Source organism: Callorhinus ursinus, unplaced genomic scaffold, assembly GCF_003265705.2.
Source record: "Callorhinus ursinus isolate GAN/ISIS: 27379988/994484 unplaced genomic scaffold, GSC_fseal_2.0 scaffold59, whole genome shotgun sequence".
Lineage (NCBI taxonomy): Eukaryota > Metazoa > Chordata > Mammalia > Carnivora > Otariidae > Callorhinus > Callorhinus ursinus.
Window position 1 is genome coordinate 6,897,954 of NW_027397121.1, and position 16,725 is coordinate 6,914,678.

At 60.7% G+C, this 16,725-nt stretch overlaps 1 protein-coding gene across 3 annotated transcripts in view; it reads right to left on the minus strand.

Annotated features, from left to right (window-relative positions):
* ITPR3 (inositol 1,4,5-trisphosphate receptor type 3) overlaps positions 1–16,725 on the minus strand; it is a 66,237-nt gene that overhangs the window by 5,077 nt on the left and 44,435 nt on the right. For all 3 annotated transcript variants that reach the window (XM_073884957.1, XM_025862530.2, XM_025862529.2), the window contains 28 exons: positions 16,403–16,568; positions 15,113–15,277; positions 14,950–15,024; positions 14,385–14,510; positions 13,224–13,346; positions 12,933–13,133; positions 11,771–12,022; positions 11,412–11,537; positions 11,153–11,278; positions 9,837–9,957; positions 9,071–9,261; positions 8,316–8,464; positions 8,046–8,154; positions 7,825–7,915; positions 7,539–7,708; positions 6,079–6,253; positions 5,781–5,965; positions 5,417–5,617; positions 5,157–5,267; positions 4,588–4,683; positions 4,376–4,477; positions 4,200–4,286; positions 3,526–3,636; positions 3,234–3,426; positions 2,866–2,991; positions 2,209–2,381; positions 1,349–1,513; positions 466–658 (listed from right to left, as the gene is read on the minus strand). In XM_073884957.1, the coding sequence (XP_073741058.1) occupies positions 466–658; positions 1,349–1,513; positions 2,209–2,381; positions 2,866–2,991; positions 3,234–3,426; positions 3,526–3,636; positions 4,200–4,286; positions 4,376–4,477; positions 4,588–4,683; positions 5,157–5,267; positions 5,417–5,617; positions 5,781–5,965; positions 6,079–6,253; positions 7,539–7,708; positions 7,825–7,915; positions 8,046–8,154; positions 8,316–8,464; positions 9,071–9,261; positions 9,837–9,957; positions 11,153–11,278; positions 11,412–11,537; positions 11,771–12,022; positions 12,933–13,133; positions 13,224–13,346; positions 14,385–14,510; positions 14,950–15,024; positions 15,113–15,277; positions 16,403–16,568 (4,109 nt within the window). The remainder of the gene's footprint in view (positions 1–465; positions 659–1,348; positions 1,514–2,208; positions 2,382–2,865; positions 2,992–3,233; positions 3,427–3,525; positions 3,637–4,199; positions 4,287–4,375; positions 4,478–4,587; positions 4,684–5,156; positions 5,268–5,416; positions 5,618–5,780; positions 5,966–6,078; positions 6,254–7,538; positions 7,709–7,824; positions 7,916–8,045; positions 8,155–8,315; positions 8,465–9,070; positions 9,262–9,836; positions 9,958–11,152; positions 11,279–11,411; positions 11,538–11,770; positions 12,023–12,932; positions 13,134–13,223; positions 13,347–14,384; positions 14,511–14,949; positions 15,025–15,112; positions 15,278–16,402; positions 16,569–16,725) is intronic.

The following is a 16,725-nucleotide window of genomic DNA, read 5'->3' on the forward strand; positions in this document are numbered from 1 at the left end:
GAGGACACGGAGGAGGTCACCAGAATAAGGACATGGCAGGCCTTATCATTCCCCTGGTTGTGTCCCCAGCATCACATCCCCCACGAAGCCTTCCCCCATCCTGCGAGCTCCCGACTCTGCCGGGCTACAAGTGAGGGGTCTTCGTGCCCTTGCCCCCACTGGGCTGTGCAGGAAGGACAGGACGGGGGGGTCTGCACCCCTGAGCCTAGCACACAGGCAGCCCCAGCAAATACCGAGTTTAACATGAATGCCAGGGTCTGCAAGCAAGAGGCTCCTTAGGGAGCCAAAGACCAAGGCTCTCCCACCCCCTCAGTCTGTGCCAGGGAAAAGGGAGGCAGATCGGTGTGAGCTGGACCTCCCCGGAACCCAAGAGGAGAAACTGAGGCAGGGAGCACTCCCAGGGCCTGGTCCGGACACAGGTCATCTGTTCAGCACCCCCTCAGCCAAGGAGAGGGGACGCCAGACCTCCAGAGTGATTGCCGGGCAGCCGGTCGACCTCAAGGATGAAGTCATCCTTGAGGAAGAGGAAGCCAACGATGGAGAAGAGGTAGACTAAGATGAGGGCCAGCAGGGCGGTCAGCAGGATGGAGCGGCCGTTGCGAGTCACGCTCTTGATGACGTTGAACAGCGTCTCCTCACGGTAGATGAGGTCAAAGAGCTGCAGGGGAGGGACGGGGCCATGAGGGACCGCAGGTACCACTGGATCCTAGGGCTGCCCCGCTCCCAGTGGTTTCCCACAAGCTCCTCCAGAAGGGTCTGTGTTAGGCACATGGAACCAGCCTAGTGGGCCTGTCGGGGAGGCTGCTCAGAGGAAGCGGAGTTCTAAGGCCAAGGGAAGGGAGTGTGGCCCAGGAGAAGGTGTAAGGGTGAACGGGCAGGCAAATCCACACATGCGGGGGGAGAAAGATGACCAACTCTTAAAGTGTGCTTGCTACCTGCCAGGATGCATTCTACATGATTTTTGTGTATTAAGCTCATGTCAATCTCACAATTATTCTAGAAGGCAGGTGCTGTTAATTATCCTTGTTTCATAGATACAGAAATGGAGGCATGGGGCAGTCAAGAAAACTTGCCCAAAATTACAGAGCTAGTAGTGTCCGAGCTGGGACACAAACCCAGGTAGTCTGGTTCCAGGGGAGATGGGCCAGATGGGGGTCAGGAGTGGCTAGCAGGGCCCCGAAGGTCAGGCTGAGGTCAGGTAGAGGAGGACTCTGGAAATCCATCCCTCCAAGCCCAGCAGCCAGAGGACTGGACAGAGACTGGTGCTGGGAACCACTAGCAGCCTGAGGGGAGCCCCAGTCGCCCCCACACCCCTGCCAGCCCCAGCCCCAGCCCCCACCACGCTCACCAGAATGCTGTAGAAGAGCTCATGGACAAAGAGACCCAGGACACTAGTCAGGATGTAGCCCACATGGTAGAGGAACTCCATGTCCATGACCATGGCCTTATAGCCCCGGATGAAGGTGCCTCGGTTGCCCACGAAGCTCACCACAAAGACGATCTTGTTGGTCAGCTGGGGGCAAGTACAGGGCATGGGGATCAGGGTCCCATCACCCGCCCCGGATCTCCACTCCCTGCTGCTTTGCCTGCCCAGTGCCCAGCTCAGAGGTCAGCCCTTCTGTGGAGCGGATCTGAGCCGGTCCTGCTCAGCCTGGCAGGCTCGGCATTAATGAACATGCTTCCAGAAATGTATCTGAGCTCCTGGGATAGAACGGGGAAAAGCCCCTGGGGTCCCTGGCTCCAGGAAGAAAGTGAGATACAGGTAAAGGAGGATGGAGTGGGACAGACCAACCTTAGCCTTTACGGTGACTTGGTAAGTTAGGGAAAGGTGACTGCCCCCCTCCCCCTTGCTCCAGATACATTTTATTTCCAGCTGTCAGGAACTGTCATAACATACAAATCCTTGACGTCTACAGTGTGGACAGTGCCTCTGGGCAATGCCCCACTACCGCGTACACAGCAGCCCCGAAGCTGGTGCCCCCAAGTGCCTCCTGGCTGGCTGGCTCTGAATGCCAGTTGCCCCAGGGTGTCTAGGGAGACAGAGGAGGCACAGAACAGCCCTGAGCGCTGGTCTTTAACAAGCTTTGCCCCATCACAAGGACAAGGGGGATAGGGCAGAGCAGTGGCTGCTGGGAGGTGGCCGGCCAGTGTGAGGTCCTACCGCGCCACAAGCGCAGGGGTGGCATGGGGGCTCCCTCCGGCACTCACGTTGAGGGCGCCCAGGATGTTGAGTGTGGGCCCAATGCCCAGGTAGTAGATGGAGCGCAGGATGAGTGCCACAATGAGGGGGCGGATGCTGTAGCGCTTGGTGAACAGGGCCGCAATGGAGAAGCAGATGAGGATCCAGAAGAGCAGGGAGATGAGTGGGGAGCCCAGCACGCCTGGGGGCCAGGGTACAGGGGTGAGCACTGGTCAGCGAAGCCCACCACAGCCCCAGCCCCTACACACCCCAAGAAGCCACCCCCTCCTGGAAACCTTCCCTATAAAGTTCTCAGTCACCTGGTATTAGGGCCCCTCCTGCACCATCACACCTGCTGTCTAGGCTTAAGGCAGGAGGCCCTATTCAGCTGCTGCTACCATATCTGACCTCTGGCTCATGTTTGTGTGAGAGAGAGAGAGAGAGACAGAGAGAGGCAGAGCGAGAGACATGCACTGTCTCCAGAAGTCAAGGACATTGTCTATCCCACGGGACCACATCTGTGTCTCCCCAGGATGAGGTGCAGAGCCCAAGAGCAGCGCAGGGGTGCTTTTCCCCATTCTGCATCTGGTCCCCGAAGAGCCTGGCTGGCCCCAAGGCTCTGCCCAAACCCAGGGAGGGGGCATGGTGGGCTCCAGGGCCTCAGTCTGCCAGTCTTGTGTCCCCACCTGTGGATGCGCCCTCCATGTAGGGATAGAAGAAGGCAATGATGATGTTGATAAAAACTGCCAGGTTGAAGGAAATACTGCCCCACAGGGTCATGCGGCGGGAGAACCAGTAGATCAGTGGCATGCCTGGGGGAGGAGGGTGATGGCAGGCTGGTGTGAGTGGGGCCTCTCGTTCACATTGTCCACCCACCCCGCACGGGCCCCCAGCGCCGGCACAAGCTCCAGGCTCCACTTCAGAAAACGTCACTGGAGCCCTCCTAGGGGTGGGGTGGGTGAGGCAACTACCAGCAGGTAAGGGGCGTCCCCAAGGGGCATCACCGAGCAGCTCCAGGCCTGGCCTCGCCCTCCCGCCCCGCTGGGGTCCTCACTGCGGAGCTTGCGCTGCCATTCCATTTCGTTGTGCAGGAAGGAGGACTGGTCGAAGAAGTCGCTCACTTTGCTGCCCTGCTCATCCTGCTCTGTGGTGGTAAAGAGCCGGTGCTTGGTCTCCTCTGTCAGGAACTGGCAGATGCCAGGCACCGGGAACACGATCTGCTCCATGCTGCGGTCCTGCCGCACGATCTGGGCGCACACAGGCACAGGGTCACACCTAGGCCACCACCACCAAGGACCAGGGTAACGGCCCTCACTCACGGCACCCCTACTGCCCTCCGGCCCCACCTCTATCTGGGACGTGTGGTTCTCGTAGTAGGCCAGGGGGTCCTCCTCCTCCTCCTGGGCAGGCGCTGAGGACTTGAGCATCTGGGACAGCTGCTTGTTGTTGAGGCTGAGCTGGGGGTAGAGGGGCCGCTGAGGTCAGGCCCCGCAATTCCCCACTGCTAGACCTGCCACCCAGCCCTACCTGCTCGAGGGTTCCCCAAACAGACCAGACCCAGCCCGGCCCAACTAGGATGCAGCCCCAAACTGAGAGGGGATAGTGGGAGAGCCATGTCCAGACAATCCCAGAGGACAGTCACCACCCTCTGCTGTCCGGCTCCAGGCTTCCAGACCCGCCCCAGAGCTTCACTCCCATTTACACGTCTAGGTTTCACCCAGGCCACCAGTCTGGCTCTTCCCGCCCTGAGCCCCGCCCCCGACCCCCCAGCCCCCAGCCCCCAGTTCGAGCTCTTTACTCAGGTTCAGGCCCCGCCCCCGGTCCCGCTCCGCCCAGAGCTCCTGCCCCGCCCCCCCGGCCTCATCCCGAGTCCCACCGGCCCTCGGATCTCCGCTCTGCCCGCTTCCCCGCCCTCAATCCCTAGCCCCACCCCCAGATACCAGCCCATCCAGTCTCTCGCCCAGCCCCGCCCCTGCATCTAAGCCCCGCTCCACATCCAGCCTAGTCCCCGGGCCCCCACCATGGAAGAGATGCCCTCGGCCTCCTCCTCTTGGATGCGCTTCACCGGCTTCAGCAGGTGCTGCAGCTGCTTGTTGTGCCTGGAGAGCTGCGTGAGAGGGCGGTGCGGGGTCACGGGGCGGGGCCACGGGGGGGGGCAGGACCGCCGGGGGCGGGGCCACGGGGCGGGGCTGGTACCTGCAGCGCCAGGATGTAGATGTTGTGGCCCACTTCCCGTGGGCTCACCTCCGAGTTCTCACGCTCCTCCTCCTGCAGGTAGGCCTTCTTGATGACGTCCACCTGGCGGGGCAGTGCCTGTCTGAACGCCGTCTTCCTGGGGCGTAGGGAATCCCCGCCCCCTGCACCCCACCGACTCACGCCTTCCCACCTGACCCCTGGCCCAGCCTCACCAGCTCCTGGGGCCGCAGGCTGATGAGGATTCGCTCCGCGTTTTCACTGTCGTGCCGGCTCTCCATCAGAGCCAAGAGCAGCTTGGAGGCATTGTCCTGCGGAGAGGTGGGGAAAGGGGGACAGGCCACAGTCTGAGGGCCCCCACCATGCCCCCCAACAACCCCTTCCTCTGTCTACTCCACAGTAGCCTCTCCCAGCCCGGACGATGCGCCACGGCCTTCCCATTCCCCGCTGTCCCCCAGGACTTGCTGAGAAGCGTCCTGCAAAGCCAGCCACCACCCCCACCCCCGCTGCCTTCACCCCCACCCCGCGGCAGGTGCACACAATCCCCCAGAGAGCAGACACACACACACACACACACACACACACACACACACACACGGCCCTCAGGTAAACCCAGAACTCGTTTGCTCCCGGAGTGTACATGCAGTCCGTTTGCTCACACACTCATTTGTATGTGTGTATTAAACCCATCACCACACCCCAGTATGCACACTCAGCACACATGTCGCATGGGTATGTGCACACCCATCGCATGCACACTCACGTGGGCTGCCACGGGCCCCACCTTGAGCTGCAGCACCAGATCCATACGGTACTTGCACAGGGGACTGATGTCATTGAGAATCAGCGCCGTGATGATGTCTATGCCATTGGACTCGTGCGTCACGATGCAAGTCTGGCAGGAGGCAGAGGGGGGACACGGGGCCCAGGCCCCTCAGCACTCTGGCTGCTCCGGAGGCCTCCGTCTCTCCCCTGCCCAGCCTGCCCCCTGCACCGGCGTGGCCACACGCCCTGTCGGCTGCTGGCGCCGCCGCGACAGCTCACCTGGTTCTCGTGGCAGGGGCCCTGGCAGTACTCAGTGAGGGTCTCCAGGGTCTGGATGACCAGGCCCACGTTGTCCTCGTTGATGTAAAGGCCCAGCAGCCCCAGGCCGCCGGTGGTGCTGCCGCACATGATGTCCAGAAACTGGAGCGTCTCGCACACCAGGTTGTAGTTGGTCTTGTTGTTCTGAGAGCGCAGGAAGTTCTGCAGGGCACAGGAGGGTGGGCATGGCACAGCTCTCGCAGGGGAGGAGAGGCCGGCCCTGGGGGACCGTGCCCTCTGCCACCACCTGCAGAGCAGTGGCCCACGGGCAGAGGGCAGGCGGTCCACGTGCTGACCGGGTGGCGGGGCAGGGGCAGGCACTCACCTGCAGGTCCCGGTTGTGATTCTCACACAGCAGCTGCAGAAAGCGCAGGATGGGCTGCATGATGAGCACGGACGTGCCCATCTCGTTGCTCTGTACGCGCTCGCCCACCTCGTGGCCCCGGCGCAGGCTGGGGCCCAGCGAATAGCGGGATGGGGAGCCTGGCATCGAGAAGGAAGCTACGCGGCCTGCGGGGGGGGGGGCCTGGTGAGGCTGGGGCTGCTGGAAGGGACTGGACCCTCACCCTGCACCCTCTGACCCGGGCCCAGCACCCCCATCCTGTACTGCTGTGACCTCTGACCTTTGGTGGTGGGGTCTGCCGCCTCCCGGTCCTCACGCGGCTGGCTGCCCAGGTCATTCATGTTGACGGCCACCGTGGACTTGGTCTCCTGCTGGGCCCGCTTCATGCGGTCGTGCAACACTTTGAAGAAGCGCTCTGACTTCTTGTCACTTGTCATCAGGTTGTAGAAGGATTTCTGGGGGGTACGGTGACATGGGGGACAGCCTCAGCCCTGGGCCTGGTGCTAAGCAGCCCTTGGTGAGTCCCTGGAGCGCTCTCTCCATGCTGCTGGGACAAGGCTGGGCCGCAGACAGGTCCCTAGGTGTGCCCTGGGACTGCAGCTGGTGCAGGGGCGGTCAAGGCTATCAGAGGCAGCGGGGAAGGCTTGGTAACTGCCATCGCTGCGATGCTGGGGGCCTGCACAAGCTTCCTCACACCATCTGCATCTGCCCACACAGCAGCAGAGCTGCCCCTCGGAAGTCTAAGCCTTGTCCCTCCTCTGCCTGACACCCTGCAGCGGCCCCGCCGCCCAGCGCCCACGAGGCCACCTGATGGCCTGCCACCTCTCTTGGCACTGCCGGTGCAGCCCGCCCCTCTTGTCCACAGGCTTACCTCTGGGCCCTCGCTGCACTGGTCCCTCTTCAGGGGCCTACCCCATCCCTGCCCCAGCACCCCCATGCCCCTCGCCTCCATTAGCACTGTCCAACATGCTCTCCAGGCCATGGAGAGATTATAGTCATTGGCTGTTGTCCCCACTAGGATACAGGACCAATTCATAGGATATATGGATTTTGTCTTTTCTGTTCACGGCTAAATCCTTAGTGCCTAGGCATTCGGGAGGCACTGAGCGCAGACTTATTAAAACAATGCATGAGGGGCACCTGGGTGGCTCAGTCGGTGAAGCGTCTGATTCTTGGTTCTGCCTCGGGTCATGATCTCAGGGTCGTGAGATCAAGCCTTGCACCAGGCTCTGCACCCAGCACGGAGTCTGCTTAAGACTCTCTCTCTTTCTCCCTCTGCCCTTTCCCGCCTCTCTCTCTCTCAAAAAAATAAATCTTAAAAAAAAAAAAAAAGCCATGAAGGAAGGAATGAATGGGGATAAGGCAATCATAGGGGACTTTTCAGAGGAGGCAGTCCTTTGGTTGGGCACCAGAGGCCGAGGAGAGCGTGGAAGAGGAGGGAAGGAAGCCTGAGCAGAGACCGAGAGGCAGGAATGATGGACTTGACGTGAGCAGCGTGGTGGGGAGTCAGGCTCAGGCCTGGCTTGAGGGGGACGGTCAACGTGGGTAGGAAGAGGCCAGGGGACACGGGGGCAGTTATGGGAGGTGGAGCCGCCCCCGCATAGCCAGACTAGTGCAGGCCACCAGCACCTAGCCCTGCAGCCAAGCCCGGCAGCCTCAGCAACGTGTCGCACTGTGCTGAGCAGGAGGCACCACCCTGCCCAGGAGGTGAGCCCCCAGCACCCCCCCACCACTCCACACCTGGATCTCAGTGTTGCCACCGTCCAGCAGGCGGATGGCCAGGCCAATGCTCTCCTGGAAGATCTTCTCATTCTTGGTGCTGGTGATCAGGTCACATACCAGCTTGGTGGCCCCCTCCTTGTCCAGCCGGCACTGGGTGGCCGCAATTGCTGACCAGTCTTGGTCCAGGCCTGGAGTTGGGGAACCCATGTGAGGGGAGCTGGGGGGGCAGGGGAACAGAAGGGAGGGCCCAGGGCCTGGGCACGTGGGCCACGCAGAGGCACTGCGGCGGGGAGGCGGTACTGACCAGTGCCCATGGGGTCTGGAAGGTCCCCCCTCGAGCTGGACTTCCGGTTCTGGAGGTAGTTTTGTAGCAGCATCTTGCGCAGCTGATTGCCCTGAGGGGGGAGGAGCAAGGCCCCGCAGTGGCGCGTTTCACCCCTGGACCACTGGCCCACCCACGCTGGCCCCGAAACCCCGGGCCTGCCGGCTGGGCTCCCAGGGTGTCCAGCTCCCCCGGGTACTCACCCGGTCCCCGTACTTGGTCTTCTTGAGCAGCATCTGCTGCAGGGTCCGCAGCACCTTGACACACAGCTTCTCCTCCGACTCCATGAGGTCCTTGGTGTGCTGGATCAGCCTGGCCCGTGAGGAAGGAGGGCACGCTGGGGGCAGCCTCGGCTGCCTCCCTCCAGCCACTTCCCCTGCCCCAGCCCTCCGCCCTGTGGGCTGTCCGGTCCTGCCTTGTCCCCGGCGGCCTCGCCCCCGCCACCCCCCTCCCCGGCCCGGCGTCCGGCTCACTTGGACAGGAAGCCCCCACTCTCGCAGCGCTGGTAGGCCTCGCTGCCCTCCAGGAAGAGCAGCTCGGGCCAGTGCAGGACGTCTACCAGCACTGACAGCTCGGCCTGTACCAGGGGCCTCAGTCGCTCCTCCAGGGCCGTGATGATGTCCTGGGGTGGGCACGGCACAGTCACTACCAGGCCAGGTGCAGGCCGCCCAGGCCCAAGAGATGAGTGGGGCTGGACTGCCAGTCCACCCACCCCAACACTGAATGGCCCCACGGATTTCTCCAAGCCTGTCTGAGGGGCCCTGCGTCCACAGAACCACCCTGAACAGTGCAGGTCATCTGTCCACTCAGAGCCCCTGGCTGGGAGCCACAAGCCCTAGCTTTTCTCCCAGCCCCTCCTCCAGCTGTGTGACCTGGGGCAAACCGCTTCCCCTCTCTGGGCCTCGGCCTCCTGCCATGTGGGGATAGTGAGCCACCACAGCCCCTCAGAAGTGTGTAGACAGCGGCCAGGAGCGTGTCGCATAAACAAGAAGGCGCTGTCAGGACTGAGAGGTGTCCCACCCCGCTTCATGAGCACCAACCCTACTAGCAGAGGCCTGGGTTCTCCTGGCTTCCCCTGGAACGATGCCCCTCAGTCCCCTTCCCGGGGCCTGCCCTTAGCAGGGGCCTCTTTCCTGGGGAGTGCGGACAGCACAGGAAGGGACCACTTCCCCAGAACCACCCTTCCGAAGCAGCTCCCATGGCAGACACCGGGCAGCCCCACCCTCACCTGCAGCTTCTCGATGATGTTCTTGTAGTCCCACTGGTTGGCGGCAGGCGGGACGCGCGGGAAGGCCCGTGTGGTGGCCTTGTAGTTAGAAGCGCTGCGCTGGGCGGCGGCTAAACAGGTGGCACCACTGCTGAGCAGCGAGCTGATGTGCGCGTCCAGGTCCATGGGCAGTGAGATGGCCCGGCCTTTGGCTGGGGGGGGGGGGGCGCGGAGACAAGGGGGTGCTGGAGGGCAGGTGGGGGGTGGGGAGGGCCCGGCCAGCCAGAGTGGCTAGGCTCTGGGCTGCCGTACTGGGGGACAGGGTGAACTCACCGAGATTCTGGGGTATGTGCTGGCCCCCACTTGGACTGGGGTGCCCTCTTCCCCTTTTGGGGTAAAAAGAGGGAGTTTCTGCCTCTCTGATTCTACCCTGGCTCCACCCTGAGCCCTCCCCTCCTCTCTCCCACCTTCTCTCTCCTCTTCCCCAGCGCTCCCTAACCACCTACAGGCCTCCCTTCTGCCTGAAACCATCTGCAAGCAAAAGAAACTTTGGTTGCGGGCTGTCACCCAGCATTCTCCTCTGGGGAAATGACTCAAAGCTCAGAGAAAACAGCTTTTCTCGATTGCTAAGATGCCAGTTAGACACTGAGAAGAACTTGCTGAGAACTACTTGGGAGCAGATGATGGGCGAGCTTAGGAATAACGTGTTTATTTTGAGGGCAGGCGTTGCTGCAGTGAAGGGAGGGGAGGGGTGGTTGGAGCTAGCCAGTGCCCCTGGCACACTCACCCACCATGGCGAGGGTCCGGATGCAGGCCTCCACGGAGCCCTTGTGCTGCTGCTGCAGCCACGGACACTCAAGCAGCCGTGTGCTGGACTGCAGCAGCTGCACCACGATGGTCTGGTGTGTCTGCAAGAGGCAACAAGCCTATTGCTACAGCCTGGCCCACCCTCCACCCTGGGCAGCCCCAGGCCCAGGGACCAGGCCCCACTGAGAATGGGCATGATGGAGGAACATGCATCCAATAGTTACCATGTGTCTTTGTGCCAAAGAGAAAAGGCACCCCCTTTCCTCTCAGCAGTGCACAACCTGCCCAACTGTACGTGGCAGCCCTATGAGAATTCCCCAAGGTCCAGACCTGGGGCTTAGAGTCCTATTGCTGACCCCTTCCTTCCTTTAAAAACAATTTTTTAAATAAAGTACTATTGTGAAAAAGTGATATACTTCCATGGTTCAAAACCCAAAGTATGCTACAAAAAGGCTTACTTTGAGAAGTCTCACCCCAAGCTTGATCCCATCAGCCCATTTTCCCACCTCTGCCCTGGGACTGATGAGAGGTGGAAAAAGCTGATACAAATTACTCATAGTCCCAAAGAGATCCCAGGGCCCAAACGCATGTGTGTCAAAATGAACCCACCCTTGCTGAGAGACCAGGACCTCAGTCCCTCTACCTATAAGTAACCCCTTTGTTGGGTTCTTGTGTCCATCCAGTGATTTATGGTATTATGATTTAGGTATTGTCGCAGGCTCCCCCCTCCAGGGAACCTGCCTCTTTTGCCTTCAAGGGGCCCTGGGCTAGGAAGTCTGGGAATCTGGGAATCGACTGAGGAGCCATGACTCTTCCAGTGATTTAAGACAAACTTCTGTTCCCTAGCCTAGAGCTTTTCTGCTGTTGCAGGTAAGACTTCAGTCCCAGGGGCACCAGACTGACTAAGCCGACAGCAAAGATCTCTGGGCATTGGGCCCTCTGGATTACCGCTCGGGCTCTGCTATCCACCATGGTAGGCATGACCATCTTGTCTTCGGGGGGTACGTGCTGCCAGCCGTCCCCTGCCACCCTGGGACCCATCACACCAAGTCAATTTAGGAATTCCCGTTCTAGGGTACTGTCCCCATGGTAATCCCTGGCCCACAGAAGTTATAGGAGATTAAACGTTTGTTGTTTTAAACCACTAACTTCGGGGGTAATTTGTTACATAGCACATGTGACTAACGCACTTGTCTATGTCCTTCTGCTACGTCTTTATGCGCCACAAGCAGACGTGAATATATATTCTCCTTCCCCCTTCCCAGCACAAGAGCTGTGCACGCAGGAGAGCCTCACCTGCAGGGAGGTGCTGTTCTCAGAGAACGGAGAGCTGAAGAACGCGTTGATGGTGTCCAGCACGACGGTCAGCACGTACTTCTCCAGCGTGGGGTCAGCCAGGCGCTTCTCCCGCTTACTGCACACCTGGGGCAGGAGAGAGAGATGCCCTGGGGGCCCCTCCACACCCAGCCCCTGGAAGGCTGCCCAGGCTCCCAACCACACCCCTGCCCAGCACGGGGTGCCCACAAGCCCACGCCCCACCCCCCGGGGGACAGACCCGAGCCATGTCCAGGGTGAAGTTCTCAAAGAGTGTCCAGATGTGGTTGCTCGTGTAGATCTCCTTCATCTCCACCTCCGTGTCCACATAGCAGTGATTCACGAAGTTCACATAAGCCATTTTCACCTGCGCAGGCGGAAGCAAGGTCAGGGGCCTGAGCAGGGCCACCGGCCCAGGCTCTCCTCCTCTGTACTCCACCAATTCTCCCCTGACCTCCCCCTTGTTCCTCAGCCCACGTCCCTCCTACCCGCCCCCACTTTCCTTACCTCCCCCTTCCTGCCCTGCCATGCAAGACTGACGGCTGCCCAGGCCTGGCTCCACCACCCCTTCTCCCCCGCCAGCAGTCCCAGGGCCCAGACCTCGGTGATGCAGTCCTCATGTGTCACCACAGACACCACGTCCTCCAGGGGCAGCAGGGAGGTGCACTTGATCTCCGTGTAGACGTTCTTGCCCTCAGCGCAGGCAGCCAGTAAGTCCACCAGGGAGATGTGGTACATGAGGGGGCTGTGGTCCTCCACGCCATCCCGGGCGGCCTTCATCATGTCTAGCAGGTGGGCCAGTGAGGCCTTGTCATTGTAGAACACGACCACGTCGTCACCTGCGTTGGTCAGCTGTGGGCAGGAGGGGTGCCCGATCAGATGCCCCAGTCCAGCAGGCCCCGGGGGTACCAGGGAGAGATTGGGACTCTGACCCCAGCCCTCACGTGACACTCAGGAAAACCCTCCCCTGCCTGGCCCTCGGGGCTGTAGGCTGATGTCTCGGGCCACCTGCCATCAGGGCCGAACCCTGGACCCAGAAAAAGTGCCCCCTCCTCCCCTAAGGAAAGAAACCCCACTCGGGGTTGTTTCGGAGGTGCCTCCTCCAGGAAGCCCTTTCTAATCCCATGCCCCCTCCCTCCCCTGGGCTCCCAGTGTGGAATTTAAAGCTCCCAGAGCACACGCTGCATCCTCTCGTGTCAGTGATTATGTTATTCACAGTAATAATAATAACAGCAATCAATAATCCGCACTGTACAGCACTTCCGGTGCAGGGCACCTCATTCATCAGGTCCCTCATCTCCCTTTACTGTGCTCCCCCCGCCCCCCCGCCCCCATACCGCGCTGTAAGATGCTCCTGGGCAGAGACCACGTCTGTTCCAGATTTAGACTCGGCCCTTCCTACTTCATGCCTTCGGCCAACAGGTCTACCAGGCACCTGCAGGGTGCCAGACGCCGGGGCCCGTGCAGAAACACACAGGATGTGGTCCCCCGCCCCGAGTTTACACCCCACTGATGTCCCCCGGTACATCATGCTCCTTGGCCCACAGCAGGCGCCTCATGATTTTTAAATCCGTGAAAATACAAGGATAAATAGTGGAATGAGCGTGTGAGTTCTTTCAGGCCTGTTATCGGAGATCTCCTAGACCTGCCTCTGTGGCCTTAGTCCTCCCTCCACCGGCCAGGTCCCTCTCGTGACCCCCTGTCTGACTTAACTCTGGTCCCACCGCCTGAGCCCCCACATGTCCCCCAGCCCCATCCTCACCTCGGTCATGATCATGTCCTGGCACTTCTTGACATACTTGCCCTCGGCCTTGATGACGGTGTGCAGGAAGTCCAGGTACTGCACGTGCCGCCCGTGGGTGGCCAGCAGGTGCACGAAGTGCTGCAGCACGGGCTCACTGATTTCCGAGCACAGCTGGTAGTTGTTCAGGAAGATGTGCTGCATGGTCTCTGCCTCCAGGAGCTGGGGGCAGGCGGGCGGGTGGCTGTCACCAAGGGGGATCCGGGGCCCGCTCCCCACCGCCGCCGCCACCCCCCCACCTCGTGCCCTTACCCCCGGCGTGAGGAAGAGGTGCAGGTGCTTATGCAGCAGGGCCTGGTTGCCCGGGTTCCCGGCGCAGAACTTCTGCAGGAACTGGTGCGTGTAGCGCAGGATCTCCATCATCTTGGCATCACCCTGGGCACCGGGACAGGAGGAGGAAGGTGAGGCTGGGCCTTGCGCCTGAGCTCCAGCAGCTGTGGCCGGGGGTCCGGGCTTGAGATTGGGACCACAAGGAGGCCAGGTTCAAGGTGAAAGCTGCGCCTCCAGGTCAGGAGAAGGAAATGTGTGTTGGGCACTGGTGAAGCGTCTGCCTTCGGCTCAGGTCATGATCCCAGGGTCCTGAGATCAAGCCCGGCATCGGGCTCCCTGCTCCACGGGAAGCCTGCTTCTCCCCCTCCCCCTCCCCCTGCTGTGCTCTCTCTCTCTCAAAAAAAAAAAAAAGGGAATGTGTGAAGGGCTGAGGGGCAGAGGCTGAGGTGAGGCCAGTGTGGGGGAGCAAGGTTGAGGGGTCGGGGTCAGGTGAATGGCTGGGTGTCAGGCTCAAGAGCCAGTGTGTCAGTTGAGGGGAGGCGTGGAGGGTCAAAGGTTGAAATGATGCTCAATTTGGAGTCCGGGACCAGGGTGTGCCCGGGGTTAGGTCAGGGTAAGAGGTCAGAGTGAGGCTAGGGTATGGAATCAAAGTCAGGGGTCAGTATGCGGTCTGAGTTGACATCATGAGTCAAAGAGAGGCTGGGGTCAGATAAGGCTCAACATGGATCAAGACAAGGAGGCGATGGGGCACCTGGGTGGCCTAGTCAGTTAAGCATCTGCCTTCGGCGCAGGTCATGATCCCAGGGCTCTAGGATGGCGCCCCACGTGGGGCTCCCTGCTCAGCGGGGAGCCTGCTTCTCCCTCTACCCCTCCCCCCTGCTCGTGATCTCTCTCTCTCTCTCAAGCTCTTTCTCTCTCAAATAAATAAATAAATAAAATCTTTGGGGGAAAAAAAAAGATATACAATGAACCTGAAATGATCAGGAAGAGGCCAGAGAGGGAAATAGAAGCTAGGGTCAGGGTCAAGATTCAGGGGTGAGGCTGGGTTAGGTCAGCATTCGGGATTAGTGCGTGGTTTGGGTTAGGTCAGGGTTCAGGGGGGAAGCTGCCCCGGGGAGTCAGAGGTCAGAAGTCAAAGGCCACCTTGTCATAGGGGATCTGCAGCAGGTCCAGCATGACCTTGTGGGCATCCATGTTCTTGAGCAGCCTCTGCTGCTTCTTCCTCATCTGCTCCCCCACGCCGCACATCTTGTTCAGCCGCTCCAGGATCTGGGGAGGGTGGGGGGTGAGCCCAGAACCCCTGCCCTCCTCCTCCAGCTTCCCCGCCACCCGGCTCCCCGCGCCCAACTCAGGCTGGTCGAAGTCCCCAGCCAAGTCTGGCCAAGCCCCAGCTCACATCCGGGACAGGAAGGGGGAAGGAGGCCACATTCACTGAGTCAGATCGCCGCAACAAGGTAGGGAAGCACTTTTAAAAACCTAATTCCACCCGTAAAAGTAAATAGAACAATATGACTGTGAAATGGAATTTCATTAAATTCCTTCAGCTTTAAAATAATTCCATCTGGACCTGGGCAGGGCTGTCTTTAATGTGCAGGCAAAGCAGAAGATGTGTATTTTGAGGGCCAGTGGCTGGCAGAGTGGGGAGGCAGGAGAGGCCAGGCCCCGGAGCCTCCGGGGGCGGGGGGGCTCAGGGCCCCAGGCCACTCACGCCCTTGACGATCTGGTAGTTCTCACTGCTCTTCTCCCCGGGTGGGTGCAGAAAACCCTCCTCGTCTGTGGGCCGCTGGGGACACAGGGAACCGAGCAGGGGTCAGCCGGGCCCAGCCCTCACTGGGAGCTCTGGTCTTCCAGCTCCCTGCCACCCCACTCACCTCTTTCTTGTCTTTGGCAGCACCCGTGTCCACCTCCTCGCCCTTGCTGCTGCCCTTCTTGTCCACCCACAGCTCTGACTTCTCCACCATGGTCCGCAGCCGGTCCAGCTCTGACTTGATCACCTTGTAGTTCTCCACATCCTGAGCGGAGATCAGCAGCTGCACCTGAAGGTTGACCATGGGCATGCCTGGTGAGACGGGCACCTCAGGTCCACTGCCTCGTAGAGACCCCCCGGTGCCTGCCCTCTTCCAGGCCTCTGCTCCTCCTCAATGCTGCTGCCGGCCACGGTCCGCCACCTCCAGGAAGCCTGCCCGGATGGCCGAAGGCCTCCCCGCACTGCTTGTCATGAGCTGCCCCATTGGCTGGCTTCAGTTGCTCATTGACTGGTGCCGCTAAGGCCTATCACTTGGCCACTCCGACCCCAAACAGGGCAGGGCAAAGAATACTGGCAGCACTGACCTGTAGCGCCTGCTGCAGGACAGCCATGTCCCTTGGCTCCCACTTCACTCGCTCTGGTCAGGGTAAGGGAGGAAAGCCCCCCTGGCCTCAATGCCCCCCTCCATAAAACGGGGATGAGAGGAGTAACCATGTTGCCAGGGGCCACTGCGAGAAGTCCACTAATGCGAGGCCAAGGCTCAGTGCCTGGCACATGCTCGACAAATGGCAGCGCCTTTCACAGGGAGCTGTCGAGATCACACGACATCACGGTCACAGAACCAGTCACCTTAGTGAAGGCTGACTGCGTGCCAGGAGTGATTTGAAGCACTTAGCAAAGGCGCACATGGTATCGTTTGTAAACTCTAAAGTGCTGTCTGCCTCATAAAAAGTGACAAGCCGGGGCACCTGGGTGGCTCAGCCAGTTAAGCGTCTGCCTTCGGCTCAGGTCATGATCCCAGGGTCCTGGGATCGAGCCCCGCATTGGGCTCCCTGCTCCGCGGGGAGCCTGCTTCTCCCTCTCCCTCTGCTGCTCCCCCTGCCTGAGCTCTCTGCCCCCCTCAAGTCAATAAATAAAAAATCTTAAAAAAAAAGAAAAGCGACAAGCCTTGAGTCAGACTGAGAGGTCATAAAGGTGACCAACACTTGGCCTTCACCTTTCAGGAGTTCAGCAAGGCCGAGAACCCCCAAAGAAGTATCTTGAGCTCCCCTGAGCTGCAAGCTCTCTGCTCATGGTTAACCCCCCAGTGCCCGGGCCAGGAGGTCCTCAGGGTAGTCCCCCCGCCCCGGAAAGCCCCCTGGGGCCTCCCTCCTGCTCCCCAAGGGCCGACCAGGGGCTCAGACAGGAGCAGCACCTGCTTGAAGGTGTGCACGGCCTCCTGGCGCTGGCTGAAGTGCTTGAAGAGCAACTGCAGGGCCCCCGAGACGAGCGGCGCGTAGTCGTGCATGGTGAGGTGGATGAGCACACGCAGGAACGTGCGGCCGCCCTCGTCGTCCACCTCCAGCATGCTGCTGGTCTTCCTGTGGCGCCAGGGGAGTGCACGCTGGGCACCGAGCTCCCCGCTGCCCAAAGGGAACGGCGCACGCCCAGCCACCCACTAGCGGATGCCGCACCAGGTGTCAGACTTGCTCCAAATAGTGAGGACTTCTCCCCAGGGTGTCACCAACCACTGCCCTG